Raw genomic sequence first — 23,681 nt, 5'->3', positions numbered from 1 at the left:
AATGGAGACTATACAGTTGCTAGGGAAAAATGCCTCATCAGAAAAATCTACAGTAACATTTACAGCATTTATCAGACACTTTTATCCAAAATAACTTCCAATTGTGTGCAGGGCAGTTGTAGCCTAGTGGTTAAAGTACTGGACTAGTAAGCAAAAGGTCGCCGGATCAAACCCCACCACTGCCAGGTTGCAGCTGTTTGGCCCTTGAGCAAGGCCCTTAACCCTCAATGGCTTAGACTGTATAAGTCGCTTTGGATAAAAGCGTCTGCTAAATGCCAAAAATGTAAATTATGACTGAGTACAGTGCAGTAAGGGTGAGTGAACTTGCTCAGGGGCACAGCTGTGGCAACTTAACCACTTCCCTAACAACCACTACCCTAACACACCATCAAACAAACATTATCATAGGACAAATGACATATAACCAACCTTTGAGAGATATTTTTCTTAATTTGGCAACATAGTAGTATTGGGCATTGGCTTCCCATCACAGCCCTGTACTGATATTGTATCAAACTGTAGAATTACTAAAGCAACCCTGTTTTCCACATTCTGAGATCTTTTAGCGTTTTAAGATCTTTGTGCATGGTCTCTTGGTTTATCTTAAAATATACATAATCAAGTACATTTTCCAAAACATCAGTGTTGGTGTTTTGTTTGTTTCTTTGTTATTTGCTCCTGCCATTTGGATATGGGTATTTTCCAGGACTCTCAGACCCATGCTGACCTTTTCTCACATCCATCTCCACCGCTGGACAGTGGGTCACACTCTGCACTCATCTCTGGCAGTTTGTACTGGTGTTTCTTTCTTGGAGAACCTGACACTGATCCTGCGATCTCCAGTGACCCTGTCCTTGAGGGTATGTCTTTTCTAGGTGGTGGCAGTGGTTTGAGGCGACTCCGCTTGTTGACTCGTATTGACCTTGGAGTACCTAGGGGCTCAGGTGGACACAGTGCCACTTCACTGCCCTCATGCTCTGTTGCCTCCTCGTGTGACATCAGGTAACCACCAGGTCCACCATTCAAAGGCAAAGGTCCATTTACCCCAAGATTAATACCTGCAGAGGTTTCCACATGTGGTGCAGGCAATTGAAGATGGTTGGTACCTTCTAAATGTACTGAAGCATTATCATCTAAACCGGCTTTGCTGATTCTTTTCTGGAAGCTTCCATTGACCAGAAAGGCCTGACTTTCAGGGTTCCCAAAGTGTGCTCCTCTGGCTCTGCTGTCAGGAAAGAAATATCGCTCCTCCTCATACATCTTCTCCATCATAATTTTATTACTCTTCTGACTTATTGATTGCTTGATGGCACATATCAAGTCAAAAATGTTGAGAAGAAGACTCAAGGCTGCCAATCCTATCATAAAATTGAGCATAATGGTCTTCTCAGTGGGTCTTGATATGTAGCAGTCTACCATGGTGGTGCATGGAGCATGCTGGCACATGAAGCGCCTAGGGATATGGAATCCAAACAGGTAGTAATGAGCAGCCCCGAAACCAGCTTCCAAAACTGTCCGGAGCAAAAGGTGAAAAATGTAGGCTCCGGAGTAACAAGGCACCCTACGTATGACACTAGAAGGATCCTCTTGGATTTTGTAGAGAGACCAAGGTTTCATCTCAGGATGAGTTTTGAGACTTGAAGTAAGTTTGTGGATCACAAAGACAATGAAGACGACTACAGGCAGGCAAACCGATGTTAGCTGGACCAGCCAGAATCGGAACAGTGAAAGAGGGGCAAATATATCATAACATAGGTTGGCACAGCCAGGCTGAATAGTGTTACATACAAATCTCTCCTGTTCATCCTGATAGAGGGGGTAGCCAGCCATAAACAAGACTGACATACGCAGGAAGACCATCAGGACTAGCCATATCTTTCCTGAAAGAAAAACAAATCAACACAATACACATTACAAATTAGCATTTTATGAAACTAAACCAAAATTGAAATGCTGTAAAAGTAATAATAAATCTTGGTTTTATTATAGGATGTTGCCCTTGGTTGAAATTATATATATATAAGCAGCATTTGAATAAAAAAAGCTACTGTATATAGCCATAACCAACACCTTACATGGTACAAGGTGTTTAATAATACACCAGTGAAAGTTTATTAAACCACAGTTAATCTTTCCTAGAGAGGTATGTCTCACAGGAATTAACAATGTGTACTTTGCTAAATTATAAAAAATTTTTTTTGAAAGAACTGCACCACAATCTTCTATATTCAATGCAAAACTCTGCATGGCATTAAGACAAGTATGACCAATTTATAGTCCATATGGTATATAACCATCAAATTCACTCTGAAAGTGTTCACATGTATCTGTGTTTATCTGGATTTTCTTGTTTCAGTGTTTCACTTTTAAACTTGTGTTACAGCTCGGGGTGCTGAGAAATTGTGAAAATCAGCTTTTTTCGAGACAGTCTAAAATGCTTATCTTTAAAAAAAGCTTAATGAGAAACCTTTCTTAGTTATTATTGCCTATAAAGTCTTCTCACTAATAAAATTCCTCACTCAATTTAGCACAATAAATCACGTCACACTTTAGAGGAAATAACGACACAGCCAATGCAAAAGCAATTTTGCCGCTTCTCATGTGAATGCGCCTTTACTGAACAGAATACCGTATTCCAAGATCAAGCATCTCCACGATTAAGAAGCACAAGAAAACAATAAAGAAGTAAAGTGCAGGTTTTATTATATTTTGTATTGATTTTTTAACTGTTTTTCAAATGTATTTCAGTGTTTTCATATTATATTTGTGTTATAAGTATCAAAAACAACCCCAATATTTTACATAAGCCTAAAATATATGCAGTTCCACGGGGCCATGAAATACATTAACATGTTTCCCATACATCCTTGTGGGAAAAAATACCTTGAAACTAAATGCCTTTTAAACTCAACGCCACACCCAGAATCAACGTTGAGTTTCAAGGTACCACTGTACAAATTGCAGGTACATTAGAGGGAGTCTTATAATCCGGTAAAATTTTAAATTATTTGCTTAGTGACATGCACTGAAGGTAAACCCCAATGCTGAAGGAAGCTAATTATTTCTTACCAAAGGTGTGATATCCTTAAAATGTGTTTGTAAAATATAGCTTTGTTTACATTGAAAAGTCTACTAAAAGTCTATAATAGAAGACCAAGCATTTTGTGTGATTTGAATATTTTAAATATACTTAGTATAATAGTAATTAATGAACTCAAATGAAAAATTATGGGCTACTGTATTTATGGGTTATTTTATTAATGGTTTTTTAAATTAAACTAACACAGAAATATTCAATATGTTCAATAATCCACTTGCAATAATTTGTTTTAGATCATTTAAAACATAATTAGAGCAATTTAAAATGAGTATGACCTACCCACAATTGTGATGTTGTAGTTCAGTGCGATGAACACAGCCTCTGTGGAGCTCTGCCACCCCATGACTCCAGCTGCTCACTGTAAAATGTATTCTCCCCTAATATTTCTCCAGGTGAGAGTTTCAGAGCTTTAGCACAATCACATTTAGTCTTTTTTAAGTTGACTATAACCAGTTGCTTTCATCTGATTTTAAAAGTCATTGAGTAACAAGTAGTGAACAGGCCTAGTCGAGTGTCCCAGCTCCTACCTTTGCTTCCTGTCTTACCTCATTCCCTTGCTCAGACAACAACTGTTGTCAGACAATATAACAGAAGAGATGTGAGCTCCATTGTGGCGCTATTCTTACCCACCAAAGGCATGCCGGTGGGCTGGCATAACTGAAATAGTCCAGCTCTACTTGTCTGGGTTGCTTTTGTATCTGCAACTTTAATGTTTTAATAGCCATTTTTATTTCCACTCAATTAAAATTCTAAGCGTATCAAAAAGGAAATTTAGTAATTTAACACGGTTTAAAATGCTTTTAAAATGGCCTTGAACTGAAATTTTAAGGTTAGATCTTAAAAATGCTGTGCATACAGGATGACCCAAGTATTTCTCAGTATCAAAAGCGTTCTGCATGGAAGACACCTTGGTCACTTCGAAAAGAAGTAGTGAAGTTTGCCTAAATGAGTGTTGCAGAGTGAAAAGACACATATGACAACAGAAAAGAACGCTAATTTAACTACTTGTGGAGAAGATGTCAAAGTGGTGAACAGCTTTTGCCTACTTGGACCAATTATTAACAAAAAGGACCCAGCAGTCAGGTAGTATTATACACACTGGCACTTGGCAGAACAAGAATGAATGAACAGGAAACAATTCTCTGATGTAACAATTTTTCTATCCAAACAAATGTCTCTGTATTCTTTTATGGATTTGAAAGCTGGACAATAAAATATTGGACCAGGATTGATGCCTTTGAATTGAAGCTGGCAAAGGCTTTTAAAAGTACCTTGGATGGCAAAGAAGACCAACAAATAGATCCTCAACGTAATCAAAGCCAACATCTCACTCAATGCCCAGATAACCAAATCGAAGCTCTCTTATTTTTGACACATTGTGTGAAGAACCAATTCATTGGCAAAGATAATTATGCTCGGAAACTTTAAGGGTACAAGCAGTCTCATAATCATTAATTGTTTTAAAATCCCAACGTCATTGCTGTATGGAGTAGGGAGACTTGAGAAAGGGATAAGACAACAGCCTATAAACAACCAATTGATCACTAGCAGTATGGTGGTATTACCTTTTGATTTTTAAAGGGAAAAGGTTCACTGAGAGGAGTGTCTAGTGTCTTCTTGTTGATGTCCCAAGAAACTGGAGCAACTGAGCAAGTGGGTTGGATTATGGGGTACATGGTTACAGACTGGGGGAGTGGTTCAGGGTCATAGACATGTAATAAGGCATCTGCCTTCTTATTCTTTGATCTAGGTCTGTAGGAGATGAGAAAGTGAAATTGAATTAAAAAAGGGCCCACCTGGCCTTTCCTTATGTACTAGAGGTGAGAGGTGCAGCTACAGTGCTGAAGTTTCAAATAAAAGCATTTGAGTTCCTTTATTATTTTGGACTATGACCAGTCCTGCACTGCACACACTTTCTTAATGCGTACGTCATCAGGAAAAAAATACACAACTGATTAAGGCAACTGTGAAGTTTAAATTGTATTTCTCAGACGTTATGTACAATTGGTGTTCCAAGAGTCATTCCAGCTCCTCCAGATTGTTAGAATACATTGATATGTCATCATTTAAACGAAGTAAAACCTGTGGACAGACCATAGGCAATTAATTTATATTCATTTGGTGTTGGTGTCAATTGATTTCCAGTCATGGAGTCTATTTGTTTCTTATAAGGTTGTACATGCTCCTTAAATAAAGTTTGGTGAAAAACTTAAGCCTCACACATTTTTTCCTGTATGGCTGGCATCAAGGGCAGGGGGTAGCAGAACTACTTAGTGTTTTGATTATAGCTTCTATAGTCAGTGCACATACTTTTGAGAGTACCCTGGACAGAAAAGAAGACCAACAAATGGATTCCTGACCAAATCAAACCTAACCTCACACTTAAAGCCCAGATATAGTCAATACATGGTCAAAGGCCACCATCTTTCTTTTCTACAAAGAAAAACCCAGCTGACATGAGTGACTTTAGAAGCTGAATAAAGCCCTGTCTGAGGGCCTCACTAATACATTCATCCATTCAACTCAGTCATTAGGAGGGGTGTCCACATATGTTTAGCCATATTTTAAATATGTACTCCCCATGTGACAAGAATATTAAATAATAAAAACAAGTTATTAAATACTTTTTCCCTTACTTTACATAATACCTTGAATACCAAACACTTGGTACAGAAAGTGGCACTGGCTGCAGGATAAATCACAGATATATTAATGCACTCAATTAAAAATAACACTTGTTTATTATTTTCATCCCAACTGCAATTTACATAGATGTGTTAGTTGGCTGTTCAGTATCTGTAAAAGACCGCACCTCTAAAATCTTGTGTGGTTTAATTTATACACTGACAGTGCAAGCTCTGAACGGCACACACCACAAATGCAAAGTGCAAATCTCAAGTTAGATCTCTAAAAATAAACACACGACTCCGGGGTGATAACAAAACTGTATTACATAATAGAACAATGTATAATCAGTATAATCAGTACTAGCAATGAAAGAAACAACAGCACGAAAAAGCAACCGTTTTACATTTTCATTTACAGTAAACAGTCTCTATTCTCCAGAATTGCTTTCTCTGTTGCTGAAATAACACAAAGGAATGACAAAGCAACGTTTAAACTTCACAAAAGAAAAAAAAAATAGCCATCATTAATTAGCTTTCAGTATGAGTGTTGTGCTCTGCTGGGTCTGACTCACCGTGCAGCTCAGCATGATCACAAAATAAGACACAAAAGAACATACGCTTGCACTTCCGAAATGCCGGCTTTTAAATTCAGTCCATTTACAATCGCGGATCTATTCTCAATATAATACATTTCTTTTCTCCTCTAACCATTTCAATCTTCAGGTGTTACCAAAGTTAATAATCCGCTCTACAATTCCACTAACACTTGTATCCCAGTTTCTGGTCTGCAATGTATTTAAAATCGATAAAACATGAAAACTGGCTACTCATAAATATCTGAACATATACTATGATCCTCATGAACACGGTTTGTACACTGTACAAAAATCTTAAAAAGTTAGAATTATTTCTTTTGAACGCTTTCTTGAGTTGAATCTCAGAAGAAAAATATCAGTCTCTCATTTTCACATGAGCTTTGTTATTTATTAAATATTCAGAAATGTTAGATTAAATGGCATGGATTTATTTTTACCAGTTTAAAGTAATAACTCATTATAAAAAAGCAGGGTATCCTGCTGTATCCTTTCCACAGCCATCTAGCTCATTATAGAGGCATCTATAGAGTTCTGAGGATAATACAGCTCACTGGAGGGCAACACCAATAAAAGTCTAAATGCACTTACTGAGGCAGGCAGTTTAATATGAAAAGAAAGCTCCACTTACCATATAGAAGCACTTTGTAGTCCTACAATTACTGACTAGTCCATCTGTTTCTCTACATACTTTCATTTAGCGTGCTTTCACCCTGTTCTTCAATGGTCAGGACCCCCACAGAACCCCCATAAAGTATGTACTATTTGGCTGGTGAATGATTCTCAGCACTGCAGTGACACTGACATGGTGGTGGTGTGTTAGTGTATGTTGTGCTGGTATGACTGGATAATACACAGCAGTGCTGATGGAGTTGTTAAACACCTCACTGTCACTGCTGGACTGAAAATAGTCCACCAGCCAACAGCGCCCGTGGGCAGCGTCCTGTGACCACCGATGAAGGTCTAGAAGATGACCAACTCAAACAGCATCAATAGATGAGCGTTCGTCTCTGACTTTACATCTACAAGGTGGACCAACTAGGTAGGAGTGTCTAATAGAGTGGACAGTGAGTGGACACTGTATTTAAAAACACCCAGCAGCGCTGCTGTATCTGATCCACTCATACCAGCACAACACACACTAACACACCACCACCATGTCAGTGTCACTGCAGTGCTGAGAATTATCCACTACCTAAATAATACCTGCTCTGTGGTCCTGTGGGGGTCCTGACCATTGAAGAACAGGGTGAAAGCAGGCTAAAAAGTATGTAGAGAAACAGATGGACTACAGTCAGTAATTGTAGAACTACAAAGTGCTTCTATATGGTAAGTGGAGCTGATAAAATGGACAGTGAGTGTAGAAACAAGGAGGTGGTCATAATGTTATGCCTAATCGGTGTATAACGCAACAGCATTTTATGATCTGAACTGTTAAACATAATCTCTATTACAGTATTACTTCACATCCAGTGTTTCATGGTTTTCGAGGCTAAATCTGGAACAAACTCAACTCAACGTCTGTCTGCTCTGATGTATTAAACTGAAACAAGCCTATAAAACATTTACATAAAGGCAGTATAATTCATCTTTTTTTACAAGGTTACTACATGATGGCCATCTGGAGGGACGTCTGTTCAGATCGGAAGAAAACGAGTCAATGCAAATTAACTTTCATACAGTGAACCAGGTTCTATTTCTGCAATACAGTCTGTTTTCTCATGGGTTTGACAGGATTTCTGGTTTTGCCGGTGACTACCACACACACTTTATACCCCTGTAAATAACCAGCCTGGACATGCAAGCTAATCTCTGTTTAGTGAAATGTCAAACTTGAACAGTATTTCCAGTTACCCCAAATGAAGTCCACCAGAAGTGCACTGGATCTATAGGGCTAAATCGGCCAAAAATAAGGACTCATAATCTCATTACAAATGGACATCCAACAAGGCAACTAAAACAGTCTCCAATATTCAGAGAAGGCTTTTTAAAAGACTTCAGAATTTAGTATGTCTGTGGTAGTTTCAACCCATGCGATAAAAGTCTGGACATTCAAACTAAAACAATATAGTCTACCAGTTAAAAGAGGTTTGTGCAGCGGGATATTCCTCTAGCACACTACCGGACACAATTGCAGTGCCTGCAGCAGACAAAATTGGCCATCGAGTCTGCTGTGTGGGAAAAGACCGGACTAATAAAGTGGGTGTGGTCTTCAAATGCTGTGCAAGGACCCTGGTTAACAGACCAAGGCGCCTGTGCAGAAGTGGATAAGCCTCATGTGCAAATCCACCAAGGCACAAGTGAAAAATGAAGGAGTTGAGGGACTGCGCTTGCGTCAGAGTAAATATACCCTCCTCGATGCAATCGGGATCCCCAGCAGCGGAAGACTAATTGGCTATGCTAAATCAGGAGGAAAAGGGAGAAAATGCATAAATAAATAGAAAAAAAGAGGTTTGGTGCTCCAAGTATTAATCTAAGTCTGATAAAAAGTCTCCAATGTCTTACCCAAAAGATTTATTATGTAACCATGCCCAAGTCATCATATATTTCAGTTTTTATATTTCAGGTACATAATCATAACCTATACGTTCTAAAAGAACACTGTATTTCCCTGAAATTTGCCTTCAAACATTTTTATCCCTGCACAAATATGCTGAGTGATTAACTATATTAGAAGTCAGTGAAAATTATAAAAAAAAAAAATTTTTTACATTTTTTTTGAGAATAGAATCTGATTCTTATGAATGCTTCACCACATTCCCTCTAACTGATCAACCTGTACAATTTAATTTCATTTTTATGTTGTTACATACTGGACAGAATGCCAGTTCATTGTATTGATTCGGACATCAACCCAGTACCTACCCCAACAATAGAAAAGTAGAACTACAAAATTAGAAACGCAAACATTACATAACGGCACTGGCAACATGAAGGGGGTGGAGCTTAATTATTACCATAACCACTGAGCTACCACTGACATTCCACGTCCGACTGCAAAACCATTGGCTTTAATATGGATTTGCCTCATTGATAAAACAACTGACTTGACTTAATTCTCTCGAAAAGGCTTTTCACAAGATTTTGGAGTATATGTTGGAGGGAATTTGTGCCCATTCAAACTGCCAAAAAGGCATTTGTGAGCTCAGGCTGATATTAGATTCGAACCCAGATATCAGTGGCGGTGTGCTAGCATAATAGGACACTGTAATACCTGCACACCTGGGAGAGGAGGGAGAAAAAAAATTTCCACTATTTAGTACTGTAACACGTTATTACGGTATAAGATAGTTCTGGGTTCAACCGAACTAATATATATTTTTAACAAGGTTTAGTATAAATAAAGTGTCAGGTTTGAATACATCTGCTGGCCAGTTCAGTTATGTTTGCAATTGCATTTTAAAAATAGGCAAAATAAGATAAAGGATATCCAGATCTGATTATTTGTATCTAACCATAACATTAAAACCACCTCCTGGTTTCTACACTCACTGTCCATTTTATCAGCTCCACTTACCATATAGAAGCACTTTGTATTTCTACAATTACTGACTGTAGTCCATCTGTTTCTCTGCATGCTTTGTTAGCCTGCTTTCAACCTGTTCTTCAATGGTCAGGACCCCCACAGACCACCAAAGAGCAGGTATTATTTAAGTGGTGGATCATTCTCAACACTGCAGTGACACTGACATGGTGGTGGTGTGTTAGTGTGTGTTGTGCTGGTATGAGTGGATAAGACACAGCAGCGCTCCTGGAGTTTTTAAATACCGTGTCCACTCACTGTCCACTCTATTAGACAGTTGGTCATCTTCTAGACCTTCATCAGTGGTCACAAGACGCTGCTCATGGGCACTGTTGGCTAAATATTTGTTAGGTTGGTGTACTATTCTCAGTCCAGCAGTTACAGTAAGGTGTTTAAAAACTCCATCAGCATTGTTGTGTCTGATCCACTCATACCAGCACCACACACACTAACACACCACCACCATGTCAGTGTCACTGCAGTGCTGAGAATGATCCAACACCCAAATAATACCAGCTCTGTGGTGGTCCTGGGAGAGTCCTGACCATTGAAGAACAGCATGAAAGGGATGAAAGGGACCAAAACAGATGGACTACAGTCAGTAATTGTAGAACTACAAAGTGCTCCTATATGGTAAGTGGAGCTGATAAAATGGACAAATGGACAGAGTGTAGAAACAAGGAGGTGGTTTTAATGTTATGGGTGATCAGTGTATGCTCAGAGTATTTATTATGAGCAACTTTAAATCTGAGTAAACCATATTACAGAATAAAGTATAAAGTGTGATACTGGGTGGTACTGATATCGTAAGCTCCAATCCGAGAGCTGATATGAAAATTAAATCTTACTTTATCCGTTTGACTCAAAAAGCAATAAGAATTTCTTCCGACAATGTTCACAGATTGTGATCAGACAGGTAGAAGATTGTGAGGGACTCACTTTGGGCTGTATTGTGCTTCTGAAAGAACCATATTGAAATGATCAGACTTTGAATAAAAGGAAGAACTGTTAACTTATACAAATAAGCTCAACGTTTCCTTGTTGACAATGCACATCACAGACACGCCGAGGGTTGCTGGAATGCTGGACTTCAGGTGAGACTTGGCTTGAGTTCCTATCCACTTCAATTCAAACCATCTTCCTTCTTTTTTAAAGCTTCATGTTGTTCCGTATTTACAGCAGAATGACAGACGTGTCTAGACGGGGTGTGGTGCGGACAAACCGTCGCCGTATGAAGAGAAAGATTCTTTACAGTCTCTGTCTGCGGCTGAATCGTTCCTGAGCTCCCTGCACCGTTAGGATATGATGGCGGGAGACCACCGCACCACGGTCAGATTGTCCGCGCTCACTGAGCGCTTCTTGGCTGCTTTTCTTAAGTCTTTGTACTTGTCGTCACACAGCCTGGAGATAGCCTGAAAAAAAAAAACATTTTTTGGTTTTCCTCTTTTTGTCAGGTCTTCCACAACATGATGAACATGTACATCTCGCCTTGACATCAAATATGAAACTTTGGACAGTGAGTTAAAAACAAAAAACAGCCGAGTTATTATTCTAACAACTGTAGAGTGCAACAAAAAGATCTGGATCAGAGGGAAGCTTCAGACAGCATCCTCCACCCACACAGAGATCCAGCCTCATTAGTGCCTGTTCCATCAAAACTGCAGCAGGATCAAGCATCAGTCCTCTCGGGAGACACACAGGATGATCCTAGTCATGTAATCAAAGGTGGAACTGGCATTTGGACTGCTTGCTTTTGTTGTGTTGTTGCATATGCTAAAAATTAGTCTACTGTATTATTATTAGGAGTAATACAAACACCTACTCAGTGGTTTTTAGCTTTCTTTCTTTGAAACAGGTGCAACAGTGGACCAAAAATGCCTTCATGTTAAGTCAAAAGTACAACTCTACTACAGTAAAACTCCATTTGGTCCAATTTATACTTTCGTTTACTATATTTAGTGGACATTTGTTTCTAAAGCGACTAACAATTGTGACAAATATTCAAGGAAATTAAAGGTTTAGGGCTCAACAGTGGAAACATGGCAGTAGTGGAGCTTGAAGCAGTGACCTTTAGATTAGCTTCTACTGGCCCACTGGTTAAGATACCATAAATAAAGTTGTTTTAGCCAACAGGTGTTAAAAATATATATTTAGTATTATAGTATATGGCATATCATAGTATATATAGTATCAGGCATAACATTATGACCACTAACAGGTGAAGTGAATAACACTGATTATCTCTTCATCACGGCACCTGTTAGTGGGTGGGATATATTAGCCAGCAGATAAACATTTTATCCTCAAAGTTGATGTGTTAGAAGCAGGAAAAATGTTTGACAAGGACCAAATTGTGATGGCTAGACGACTGGGTCAGAGCATCTCCAAAACTGCAGCTCTTGTGGGGTGTTCCCGGTCTGTTATCTGTCTTAAAATACTTTGAGAAAAGTCTTGTCCATAAACACAGTTGTAGAAATGTGCCATGGTCTGATGAGTCCAGCTTTAAAATGTATTTGGAAATAATGTACAGTATGTCATGTTCTCAGGGTCAAAGACAACAAGGACTATCCTAATTGTTACTAGTCAGTATCTGGTGCTACCAGAAAACTGGATGCAGGGCAGGTTGGACAGGGTGACGGGGTAAAGTGTTCTGTAATTTAAGTATAGTTCTCATTAATTTCTAAGTTCAATTACAGTCAATTACTGAAGTACGATCCAACATGGCCCTACTGCTCCATGAATATTAGTCTAAACATTTAATCCAAGTACTGTTATCCTCTGCTGAAATCTTTGAGATGGTGTTAATGAGTTTAGTTTGTGCTGATAGGTGGGTGTTTTTACCTCCAATTTCTGAGCTTTGTCTCTGCTCAGAGGTTCCAGAGGAAAACTCAGGTTATTGGCTTCAGACAGAGAACGCAGGTCAAAGTAATACTTGGCATAAACACTCGACGGTACATTAATGTTGAATTGCAGCAACTCCAGGAACTGTCTCTCTAACTCATTCCTATAACATATAACAGCACAGAGAGTAAAACAATTTAAAGTCACTTTCATACCAAGATTTACAGTAAAACCAGTCACTGATATAATGAACACTAGGGCTTGCAGTTTTAAAATCTCAAGAGGTATGAGTTTAAATAAATATTTCAGACAGAACTGTATTTACAGTTCAGTCTTCTAACCCCTGACAACATTTAAATACAGCAAAAGCTAAATATATCCAAAACTTTATCAGGGTCCTCATCTGTTCCCCTCTGTCACTGAGGAGGGACTCACACATTCCTCAGTACACAAACGTAACAGAGCTGTGTGTGGTCTTTAAAATAACTGTGTACTCAGTACAGGTCAGGGGTGACACAACACTACTCTTCCATACTCATCCCTACTTACATTAATGTAGTCTGATCTGTCTGTACATTTGGAATTACTTGTCAAAGAAAGAAAATAGGAATGTACTATTATATTTTAATGTCTAAGGGAAACTACACTATATGGTCCAATGTACGCTGACACCTGACCATGAGCTTGTTTGACATCCCATTCCAAAACCATATGCATTACAATAGAGTTGCCCCACTCTGCGGCCATCGCCTTTCTAGAAGGCCTTCCAAAAGATACTGGAGTGTGTCTGTGGTAGGGTTGCAACAACTAATCAACAAAGTTGATTTTTCACACTATGCAAGGTACTAAGTAGATTCATTTAAAATTCACCTTGGCTGCAATAAGCCAGAGCATTCATAAAGTCGTTTATGAAGACAAACTAAAGGGAAAGTTGACGAAGAAGCATAACTATGGTCAATCAAAAAGTTCCAAACAACCATAGCTAAAACAAACCTGCCTGAAATAAACTTTAAGTATTTTTGCTTATAGTGACATATAGTAACATATAGTGAGGAGGATGTTTAGAGGGGCAAAAAGTCTCCAAGAAGCATGGATGGAGATTTGAATAAGATTATATCCAAATAACCAGACACCAACATAATGCCGATAACCTATTTAGAAGGCGAGCTAAAAGAAACAAGTCTTTACAAAAGTAGAACTTATTGTTTTTAAATTGGGTTTTATGGTTAAATAAGACCAAAATTTGAGATTTTTGGCAACAAACAAACAAGGTTGTTTTGGTGTTAAAATACATGACCATTCTGGTGACCAAATGGATGGTGTTTCTCCAGAATATTCTGCCTTATAGTTAGATCTTCAGGCTTCTTTATGGCTTGTTTATCGTTTCTCTAACTGTATCCATCCATCCTGTTGCTAGCTTCTAAGCATACTTGTATTTTCCTATGAATTGGTTCTTCTCACTATGTGTCCAAAATAAGAGAGCTTTAGTTTGGTTATTTGGGCTTTAATTGATAGGTTAAGTTTGATTTGTCCAAGAATCAATATATTGTCCTCTTTGCCGTTTCTCTAAAAAATCTTCACCAGCATGAAAGTTCAAAGGCATCAGTATTCTTACCGTCACATGTTTTTTTGTCCAGCTCTTACATCCATAAAAAACCACAGAGAAGACCATAGTCTGGACACTTATGGTCACTGTTTGGAGAAATAAATCTTTACATATGAAGATCTTTTCCACCTCCTTCCTTCTGGTTCTGCCAAGTGTCAGTCTGTGTCATATTTCGTGACTGTTGGATCCTTTGTTGTTGTTAATAAGCAGGAAAAAAGGTCCACCACTTCACTTTTCCTCAATCAGTGGTAAAGTAATTGGTTTTTTCTGTTGTCACGAATATGACTTTTTCCATATTAAGCTGATGTCACATCTTTTTACTCTGTTCTATAAATGTTCTTATAAGGGCCTTCAGGTCTAATTTTCTAATGTGTTGTGTCACCTGAAAATCGAGTTATTTTTTCTCCCACCAATCTTGAATTCTTAATCATCTCCCTCCAGTCCTGCTTTGGTTGAGCAGCATTATGGTGACAGAACGCTACCTTGTCTGACTCTTTGCCAAAGTGGAACCAATCTGCTTGTCCATTTTCTGTCATGACCGTTGCTTCTTGATCAGTGTACAGATTCATCATTAGTTATTGTAAAGCTAAGATTTGGGAGACAATGTAACTGATACTGAATGTGTTTATATTGAGGTTAAATTTGCACCTCTGAGCTGCTTGTCCTGCTTTAACTAGATGTAACCTGTTCATTACAACCATAATTTCAACATGACATAAGTGTAAAACTACTGAAACAGTCATGTGCTTATCTTTCCAGCTGTTTTAATTCCAGGTACTACTCCTGAAGTAAGACATGTACGTAACACCACATCCAGTTTAAAGCTTCTGGTCAAATGAATAGACTATAAGCATATAAAAGGTCATTCAGAATATGTACACCAATCATACACAAGGTAACTCACATGTCCTCCACAGTGATATCTTTGAGGATCTGACAGTAGTCCACGTTCCACACGGCCTGATCGTCCCACACCTTGGACGCCAGAAGAATGGCTCCCAGTACGATTCTCTTCCAGTTGGCGGGATAGATATCGATCTCAGCATAGGTTAGTAATCTCTCCAAATATACCTGAGATGAAAAAAAGAAAGGGTTGGGGTTACAAAAACCACTGTTAGTCCAACAGTCAGTGACGATCAGAGCAATTACAATAGTTTATGAACAATTCTAAACATTAGAACCTGATTTATTTTAATGTTTTAAACATGAAAGGAGAGGAAACAGGATTTTCTTGCTGCATCCACATCAATGTTTCATATTGAACTACAGTTACTGTAAGCCATTCAATTCTTGTGACTGGCTACATTGTAAAAACCCCAATTTCCAAAGTCATGCATTGGCCCTGCACTGACACCACAGTTTGAAGTGTTACAGGTGACTATGAGACTTCAACACACAAACATGATCTGAATTTGGAGGAAGCTGGCATGTCTTTTTTTACTGACAGAACTGCACAGCCTGCCAACATCCTGCGTTCTAAACGGGCAGGCTTGTTTGGAATGCATAAACAATGAGTATAGAAGCAGGGCGAACTAAACAAAGACGGCCTTGTGGAAGAAGGCATGCACACTGCACATGCCGGGTTCCAGTGAGACCATGCTACCAGCTGAATATTTTCGTTATGACTGCTGCATGACGTACAGTCTTCAAAAATGCAACTCAGAGAGCTGCATGGAGGCAAGATTCTCTCTCATGCAGTCAAGCTGAGGGTCTTTCAATTGAAGCTGAATTGAAAAAGTAAGTGAATCCTTTAGAATGATCTGTATTGCTGCATTCGTTACTAATAAAATATGGTCTAATCATTATCCAAGTCATTTTTACATCAACCACTTTACCCTCAGAAATAGCCAATTATGTTTATGTAGACTTCCGTCCACTAATAGCACCGCTAATTAGAGTAAAAGACGGCTGTGCCACTGAGGACCTCAGCCAAGAACAATCTGACTAAACTAATGACACACAAACAGTTGTACTGTCCATGTCTCTATTGAGCACATTAAAAACATCCACATGCAGGGAGGAAAAGTTAGTTTTAATTACTTCTCCGAGATCAAACTGGCAAAAGGTTAGGGTTCTGTTAGGGTGCTTTGGCGTATAATTAAATTCACACAAAGCCTGGTGACAAATCTGTTGTTCCTAAGGCAACTTTCAGAAGACCTCAGGAGACACATTGCTAAGGACCTGGGTGTACATCAACCCAAGTTGTCTACAAATGAAGAAGATTCAGGACACCCTGTTAAGATCACTCTACAAACACAACAGGCAGTTCTTAAAGAGATGAGAAATAACTCAAGGGTAAAAACAAAAGACCTAAAAAACTCTACGAACACACAAAATCCTTTTCATGTGTCCACTATTATACTAAGAACAGTGTTAATGAAAGGCCACCTTCTTTGACCTTCCAAGGTCGAAGAAAAAAAGGAAAAAAAAACCTGTGACCCATCTCAAGTTTGCCCAAAATAACCTGGATGTTCCACAATGCTTCTAGAAAAATGTTTTATGAACAGATAGCAATGTAGTTGCCCCATTGGACCAAATTGGTCCTTTTGTAGCCCAAATGCACAAGGCTATATTTGGAGAAAAAACATCAAAGCAAACTGGACCCCAACTGATCAAAACTTAATGAAGCAAAATATTATCCCAACTGTAAAGCATCATATTGTGGGGTTGCTTTGCTACCACAGGGCCTAAACACCTTGCAATAACTAAGGAAACAATTAATTGAAGCATGTCTCAAACATTTTACAAGAGAATGTAAGGGCAGCAGTCCATGACCTTAAGCAACATGACAAGTAAACCAAGCAAAGCATGGTTGAAAAATAAGATTTGTGTTTTGGAATGGCCATGTCAAGAGTCCTGACCTTAACCCTACTGAAATGCTTTAGCATGACACGAAGAGGGCTGTGCACACAAGGCACCCCAGGAATACTGATGACCTAAGAGACATTCGCAGGGTCTAATTTGCAGCTAAATGAAATGCTCAATGGAAGTAGACTTTCCTTGCAAGCTTATACACTGATCAGCCATAACATTAAAACCACCTCCTTGTTTCTACACTCACTGTCCATTTGTCTATTTTATCAGCTCCACCTACCATATAGAAGCACTTTGTAGTTCTACAATTACTGACTGTAGTCCATCTTTTTCTCTACATGCTTTGTTAGCCCCCTTTCATGCTGTTCTTCAATGGTCAGGACTCTCCCAGGACCACTACAGAGTAGGTATTATTTAGGTGGTGGGTCATTCTCAGCACTGCAGTGACACTGACATGGTGGTGGTGTGTTAGTGTGTGTTGTGCTGGTATGAGTGGATCAGACACAGCAGTGCTGATGGAGTTTTTAAACACCTCACTGTCACTGCTGGACTGAGAATAGTCCACCAACCAAAAATATCCAGCCAACAGCACCCCATGGGCAGCGTCCTGTGACCACTGATGAAGGTCTAGAAGATGACCAACTCAAACAGCAGCAATAGATGAGCGATCGTTTCTGACTTAACATCTACAAGGTGGACCAACTAGGTAGAAAGGTCTAATAGAGTGGACAGTAAGTGAACATGGTATTTAAAAACTCCAGCAGCGCTGCTGTGTCTGATCCACTCATACCAGCACAACACACATTAACACACCACCACCATGTCATTGTCACTGCAGTGCTGGGAATGATCCACCACCTAAATAATACCTGCTCTGTGGTGGTCCTGTGGGGGTCCTGACTATTGAAGAACAGGATGAAAGGGGGTTAACAAGGCATGCAGAGAAACAGATGGACTACAGTCAGTAATAGTCAGTAGAACTACAAAGTGCTTCTATATGGTAAATGGAGCTGATTAAATGGACAGTAAGTGTAGAAACAAGGAGGTGGTTTTAATGTTATGGCTGATGTGTATGTGCATAATGAAGGCGGTCAAATAAAACGTGCTGGAAATGTTCACCAGTTCACCAGTACCCTGATTCATGACCCACATGATGAACAAGCACAGAGCACAGGCAGCTGATCTACTAAAATACAATGGCTCCAGGCCAAACTGAATACAAACATCAAATCACTGATGGCTCGCTTTGTTTCTCGCTCGGCCGAGTCCCACTAAGTGTGTATTGATTCCCATCATGGCCGACACAGACAGCAATCGAGCCCTGACAAAACACTTTTCAGATCAATGCTGAATCCTCACTAAACATTTTCCATAAGCACTGCTGCCAGAATAAGCCTGAGTGCACAATAGATAGATCAGAGCAGCACTGATTGGTTCCACAAGAGACGCTACACAGATTTAGCGAACGATTATGGAAGAGCTGCTTAAACAAACAGATTGAGAAATAACAGAGTTTTATCTAAGAGGAGGTAATGACATGTTGCTTCCTTTATCATGAATAATAAAAGAAGACTTAAGACATATTCTGAAATAGTATAGACCTCATGGAGCAGTGCTATCTGGACAGTTTATGCTCTGTGTAAATGACCAGAGGTTATTGAGTTCAAACCCCATGACTGCAACTGTTGTACCTAGCAGCTAGATAACAAACCCTATATTGTTCAGCTCAGTGCTATAATGCTACGGATTTTTTTTGTCACTTTGAATAAAAGCTTGTGTTAAATGATTCATTCTCATCATGACAGATGGCAATTAGCATGGTCACTGCTGCCAAATATCTACTAGCAAGGTACTACTGGCCAATACTAAGCAGCTCTGATGGTGAATATTACAATTAATGGTGGTTTGAAATAATCTAACACTATACTGCTGGCTATAAAGTTGAAGTTACACCAGACGTAAATAGTCTGCCTGGCTGACACATTCACTTTATCACCATTATTAAAATGATCTGTGATTTCAGCCACAGTACCAGTTCTGCTGGTTTATACCAGACATGATATCATTCCTATACTTTGGCATCAGTGAGTCTTGGCTGCCCAACTACCTGTCAGCAGAATGTGACTTGTCCCTTCTCAGACCATGACAGCCTGTGAGCACATTTACATTTTTATTTTTCAGCAATTAGCAGACACCTTAATCCAAAGTGACTTACAGTACAGTTACAGTATACAGTCTACAGTCTGAGCAATTGAGGGTTAAGGGCCTTGCTCAAGGGCCCAACAGCAGCAACCTGGCAGTGGTGGGGCTTGAACTAGTGACTTTCTGATTACGAGTCCAGTACCCTAACCACTAGGCTACGGCTTGCACCCCTTGCTGTTATATAAATATTGCAACCCAGCAGTCTGGGCATAATGATTTGGTCCTAATCAAAGTCACTCAGGTCTCTGCATATCTGCCGCATCCAACAAGTGAACTATTAGTTTATTTATTTAATAGGATTTTAACGTCAAATTTTACACACTTCACTGGTTCAAGTCTTTAATCTTAAAGACAGCCCTTCTTGCTGTGAGGCAAGAGTGCTACCTACCGAGCCACCGTGAACTCACAGAGCCCTGAACTCAGCCAAAATAAACTACTTTTGAATGAACTGGAAAGTCAATTAAAGCTTTCTTAACCAACAACAATGCCCAGCCATACAAACACTCTTTTGACTGAATGGGCACAAATTCCTACAGATATACTTTAAAGTCTTGCAAGAAGCCTTCAATGAAAGTGGCGTTTGCTATGTATGTACAAACATACACACACTATATGGCCAGTTATATAGTTCAAGTATTTGAACACCTGACCATGAGCTTGTTGGACATCCTATTTCAAACCAAACACTGGTGGTCGAGTAAGAGATACATATAAGCATCATGATTACCTTTTAAGTAGGAACACAATGGGCAACATTCTTAGTCTCCTTAGTCTCTCAAGACATCACTGGAAATGAAACACATTCAGACCAAGCATGTACACACCTGTACTTTCCTGTAAGCGTGTGTAAGTATTAGAAGCAAAAGCTCATTTTGAGAACCGGCTTTGACGCCTAGCGGAGGTGTAAGAACAGATGACAGGCTAAAAGAAGCTAAAATATTCAAGGCAATGAAACTCACAACCGAATAAAACAGCTGCACGTCTTCATAACTCATGACAATGTAAGTTCCGGGATTATATCAGGCATGTGCTTGATCATAAGGCTTTTTCTCACCTGTTTACTCACTTAGCTGCATTTGGAAATGATTAACTGACCACTCTAAACAGTAAGTACTACTCTAGCACCTCTTCAGTAAAGCAACCCATATACGAATGACAAAGTGCACGAAGGGTTAATTTATCTCGAAAATGTAGCAGATAACCAGAAAGTCTTGCAGTAGCACTTGAATTAAAACGATCGTATGATCTGTGTCTCACCAGTGTGACGATGGCGCACTCGGCTGTGAGCTGAGCAGCGCTGAAGAGCGTCCGTACGAAGCGATAGATCTGCTTCTGTTCTGGATCTTGTTTATCGTAGTCCGCTGGTACCTCAGACTTCTGCAACAGTGAGAGAAAAGGACAAGCATAATGGATTTAACAAGCATCAGGTCTGGAAGCACGTGCGCATCTGCCCTGCAAATAAACTTTTTGGATATACAATGACTAACTGTAGCCCATCTGTGCTCTGCGCAAGCCTGTATTCTTTTCATCAATTCAAAGGAGCTCTCATAAAATTCCCACTGACCAGGTGTTATTTGGTTGGTAGACCATTCAGCATTGCAATGACACGAACATGATAGAGTGTGTTGAGCTTGCATTAGTGTACCAGGTGCAGCAGTGTTGTTGGGATTTTTAAACACCTCAATGTTAATGCTGGGAGGAGAACAGTGCTCCAATCAGAAATATAAACACACCAGTGTCTTGTGATCCAGTGTTCACTGATATAAAACGAGAGGAGGATTAAGAAACATTTTATTTAGACAGTTGTAGCCTAGCGGTTGAAGTACTACACTAGTAAGCAGAAGGTTGCTGGTTCAAACCTCTGCCAGGTTGCTGCTGTTGTGCTCTTGAGCAAGACCCTTAACCCCCAGTTGCTTAGACTGTATAATGTAAGTTGCTTTGGATAAAAAAGCATCTGCTAAATGCTGAAAATGTAAATTTATAATTTTATTGGGATATTAACATCATGTTTAACACAGTTTGGTTAAATTCACGACAGGACAGGTCAGTTTAAGTCTTTAATGTCAAACAGTCATGGACAATTTTGTATCTCCAATTCACCTCACTTTCATGTCTTTGGACTGTGGGAAGAAACCCACGCAGACACAGGGAGAACATGCAAAGTCCACACAGAAAGGACCCAGACCTCTCTCTGCTCTGAAGCGATAGTGCTACCCACAGAGCCAAAATATTCAGACATGATAAAATAAGCAGACAGGTGGCGCAGCGGGATATTCCGCTAGCACACCAGTGCCGAGATTCTGAACTGATTCTGGCTGGGCACCATCTGGTGGGCATAATTGGCAGTGCCTGCAGCAGATACTAATTGACCTCACTTGCATGCCTTTGGACTGTGGGAGGAAGCCCCCACAGACACAGGGAGAACATGCAAACTCCACACAGAAAAGACCCAGCCCACCCCACCTGGAAATCAAACCCAGGACTTTCTTGCTTTGAGGCAACAGTGCTACCCACCAAGCCACTGTGCCACCCAGAAACATTTTATTAACAACCTGAACAACCACAACCAATGCTAACAGGGTTCCAATGACACTGCTGCACCTGATACGCTCATACTAGACCAACACACACTTCCATGTCTTTGCCATGCTTGTGTCATTGCAGTGCTGAATGGTTCACCCCCCCAAACATCATCTGGTCAGCAGGGGTCCTTTGAGGGTTCCTTTAAATTGAAAAAAAAAGGCCAAAAAAGTGATGGGTTACAGTCATTAATTGTATCCACACAACATCCATTTGTATAGTAGGTGTGGCTTTAAAATAATAAGTGCAGGTAGCAGACAGGTGTATCTAATAAAGTGCTTGGTGAGTGGATGTCTATATACCAGTACCGGAATAACAGTCAGTCGCTTATGATTTTGATTTCCAATTGCATCTAAGTCATTACATCCCCAAGTCACGTCTATGAGGTAGATGAAATACAGTGGCATATAGACAGGTAGGAGGATGCCTGTGTGTAGCAAATGTTAGCTGTTAATTGTTTATTACATTTGCTTATTTAAAGTAACATTGTTTTGCATCACACATATGTATTTGTTTTGTCCCCCATTACCTTTATTGCCATTATGTACTAGGCCTGTACTGCAGTATATTTTTTATTATTATGGTTAGTTAGAACTAGTTATACTACAAGATTGTGGTGTGTGTGTGTAAAATAATATTACAACAGCATTTTCACTATCAGTGTTATATAAACACTATTATTATTATTATTATTATTAAAATAATACATAATTTATTTTACAATAAGAACAAAAGACAAACCAGAATGTTCTCATTCACTAGAACAATAGACTACTGAAGTCGTGCATCATTCTGTAGTTCTCGTTATGCCCATATTTGAAGACCCGGGTCTAAGCCCGATTTTCAATGGCAAAAATGAATGGGGTTTTCAAAAAATCAGCTCTAACACATCCTGTGCTAAATAAACATGTGACTCTTTAACGACTTCATAATTCAGAGGATCCAGTGATAATAGACAGAAAAATCTCCATAAAACAAAATGTAACAGCTTTGGAACACTTTTTATGACTACAGGATGCGAGAGAGGCAATTTTCGAAATCTCCATTCATTTATGCCATTCAAAATTTGTTTTAGACCCGGGTTACCAAATATGGGCATAACAACATGGCGTGGACTACAAAATGATGACGACTTCAGTGGTCTATGAGCCAGTACATTAACCCTTGCGCTACGGAAACAATTCATGCCCAATCAATAGTTATTACTGTTATTGTCATGGTAATTACCACTCATCATTACCATTATTATTGTTTTTAATTATTGTTGTCATTATTAGTCAAACTACTAAGTATGTCGGATTTTACACATTGTGTTTTTGCTTTATACATGTCACATGGCACAATAAATCTTAACTATAGAAATATTTTATATACAAGAAATATTTAACTATATTTTAATAAAATATTTTCAGTATAGTAACACAAGGTTACACTGTCTTGGCTCACTTTTTCAAGCTTTCTGTAGGATGTGGGGGTCGGTTCTTGCAACACAATTACCCTCTCAATAGGCACCAAGAGATTCACAGCAGGGGGGCAGGCACGTGGGTGGGTGTTTTCCCCACAAAAAATTTTTTTGCTTTAGCTATTTTAGTATTACGCAAGGGAACCTGCCATGTTTCACGTTTGTGAACAGTAAAGATTGTGGAGTAAGGGCATTAGGTGCATGTCTATAAATTGACTGGCACGAGTAAATGCCAGCCTGCCAGCCTGGCTGTGTTTTTCGCATGCAGCTTTCTTAGTGTAATGATGCAACTGCTTTGCATAAAATGTTGTAATATTTCAGTCTTATTGTATT

General features: G+C 39.3%; 2 protein-coding genes across 2 annotated transcripts in view; both read right to left on the bottom strand.

Annotated features, from left to right (window-relative positions):
- Positions 1-711: 711 nt before the first annotated feature.
- On the bottom strand, positions 712-3,443 carry gjd4 (gap junction protein delta 4). The gene is made up of 2 exons (XM_062992043.1): positions 3,380-3,443; positions 712-1,880 (listed from the first exon to the last, which is right to left on the bottom strand). Exons 1-2 carry the CDS (start codon positions 3,441-3,443, stop codon positions 712-714), a joined length of 1,233 nt encoding a protein of 410 aa, XP_062848113.1.
- Positions 3,444-10,734: 7,291 nt separating this feature from the next.
- ccny (cyclin Y) overlaps positions 10,735-23,681 on the bottom strand; it is an 83,453-nt gene continuing 70,506 nt past the window's right edge. The window contains exons 9-12 of the mRNA XM_062992042.1: positions 20,564-20,683; positions 15,195-15,361; positions 12,685-12,847; positions 10,735-11,255 (exon numbers count right to left, since the gene is read on the bottom strand). Of these exons, the coding sequence (XP_062848112.1) occupies positions 11,139-11,255; positions 12,685-12,847; positions 15,195-15,361; positions 20,564-20,683 (567 nt within the window). The 3' untranslated portion in view covers positions 10,735-11,138. The remainder of the gene's footprint in view (positions 11,256-12,684; positions 12,848-15,194; positions 15,362-20,563; positions 20,684-23,681) is intronic.

Source organism: Trichomycterus rosablanca, chromosome 3 (genome assembly GCF_030014385.1).
Source record: "Trichomycterus rosablanca isolate fTriRos1 chromosome 3, fTriRos1.hap1, whole genome shotgun sequence".
NCBI lineage: Eukaryota > Metazoa > Chordata > Actinopteri > Siluriformes > Trichomycteridae > Trichomycterus > Trichomycterus rosablanca.
This window is presented reverse-complemented; position numbering and strand designations above follow the sequence as displayed.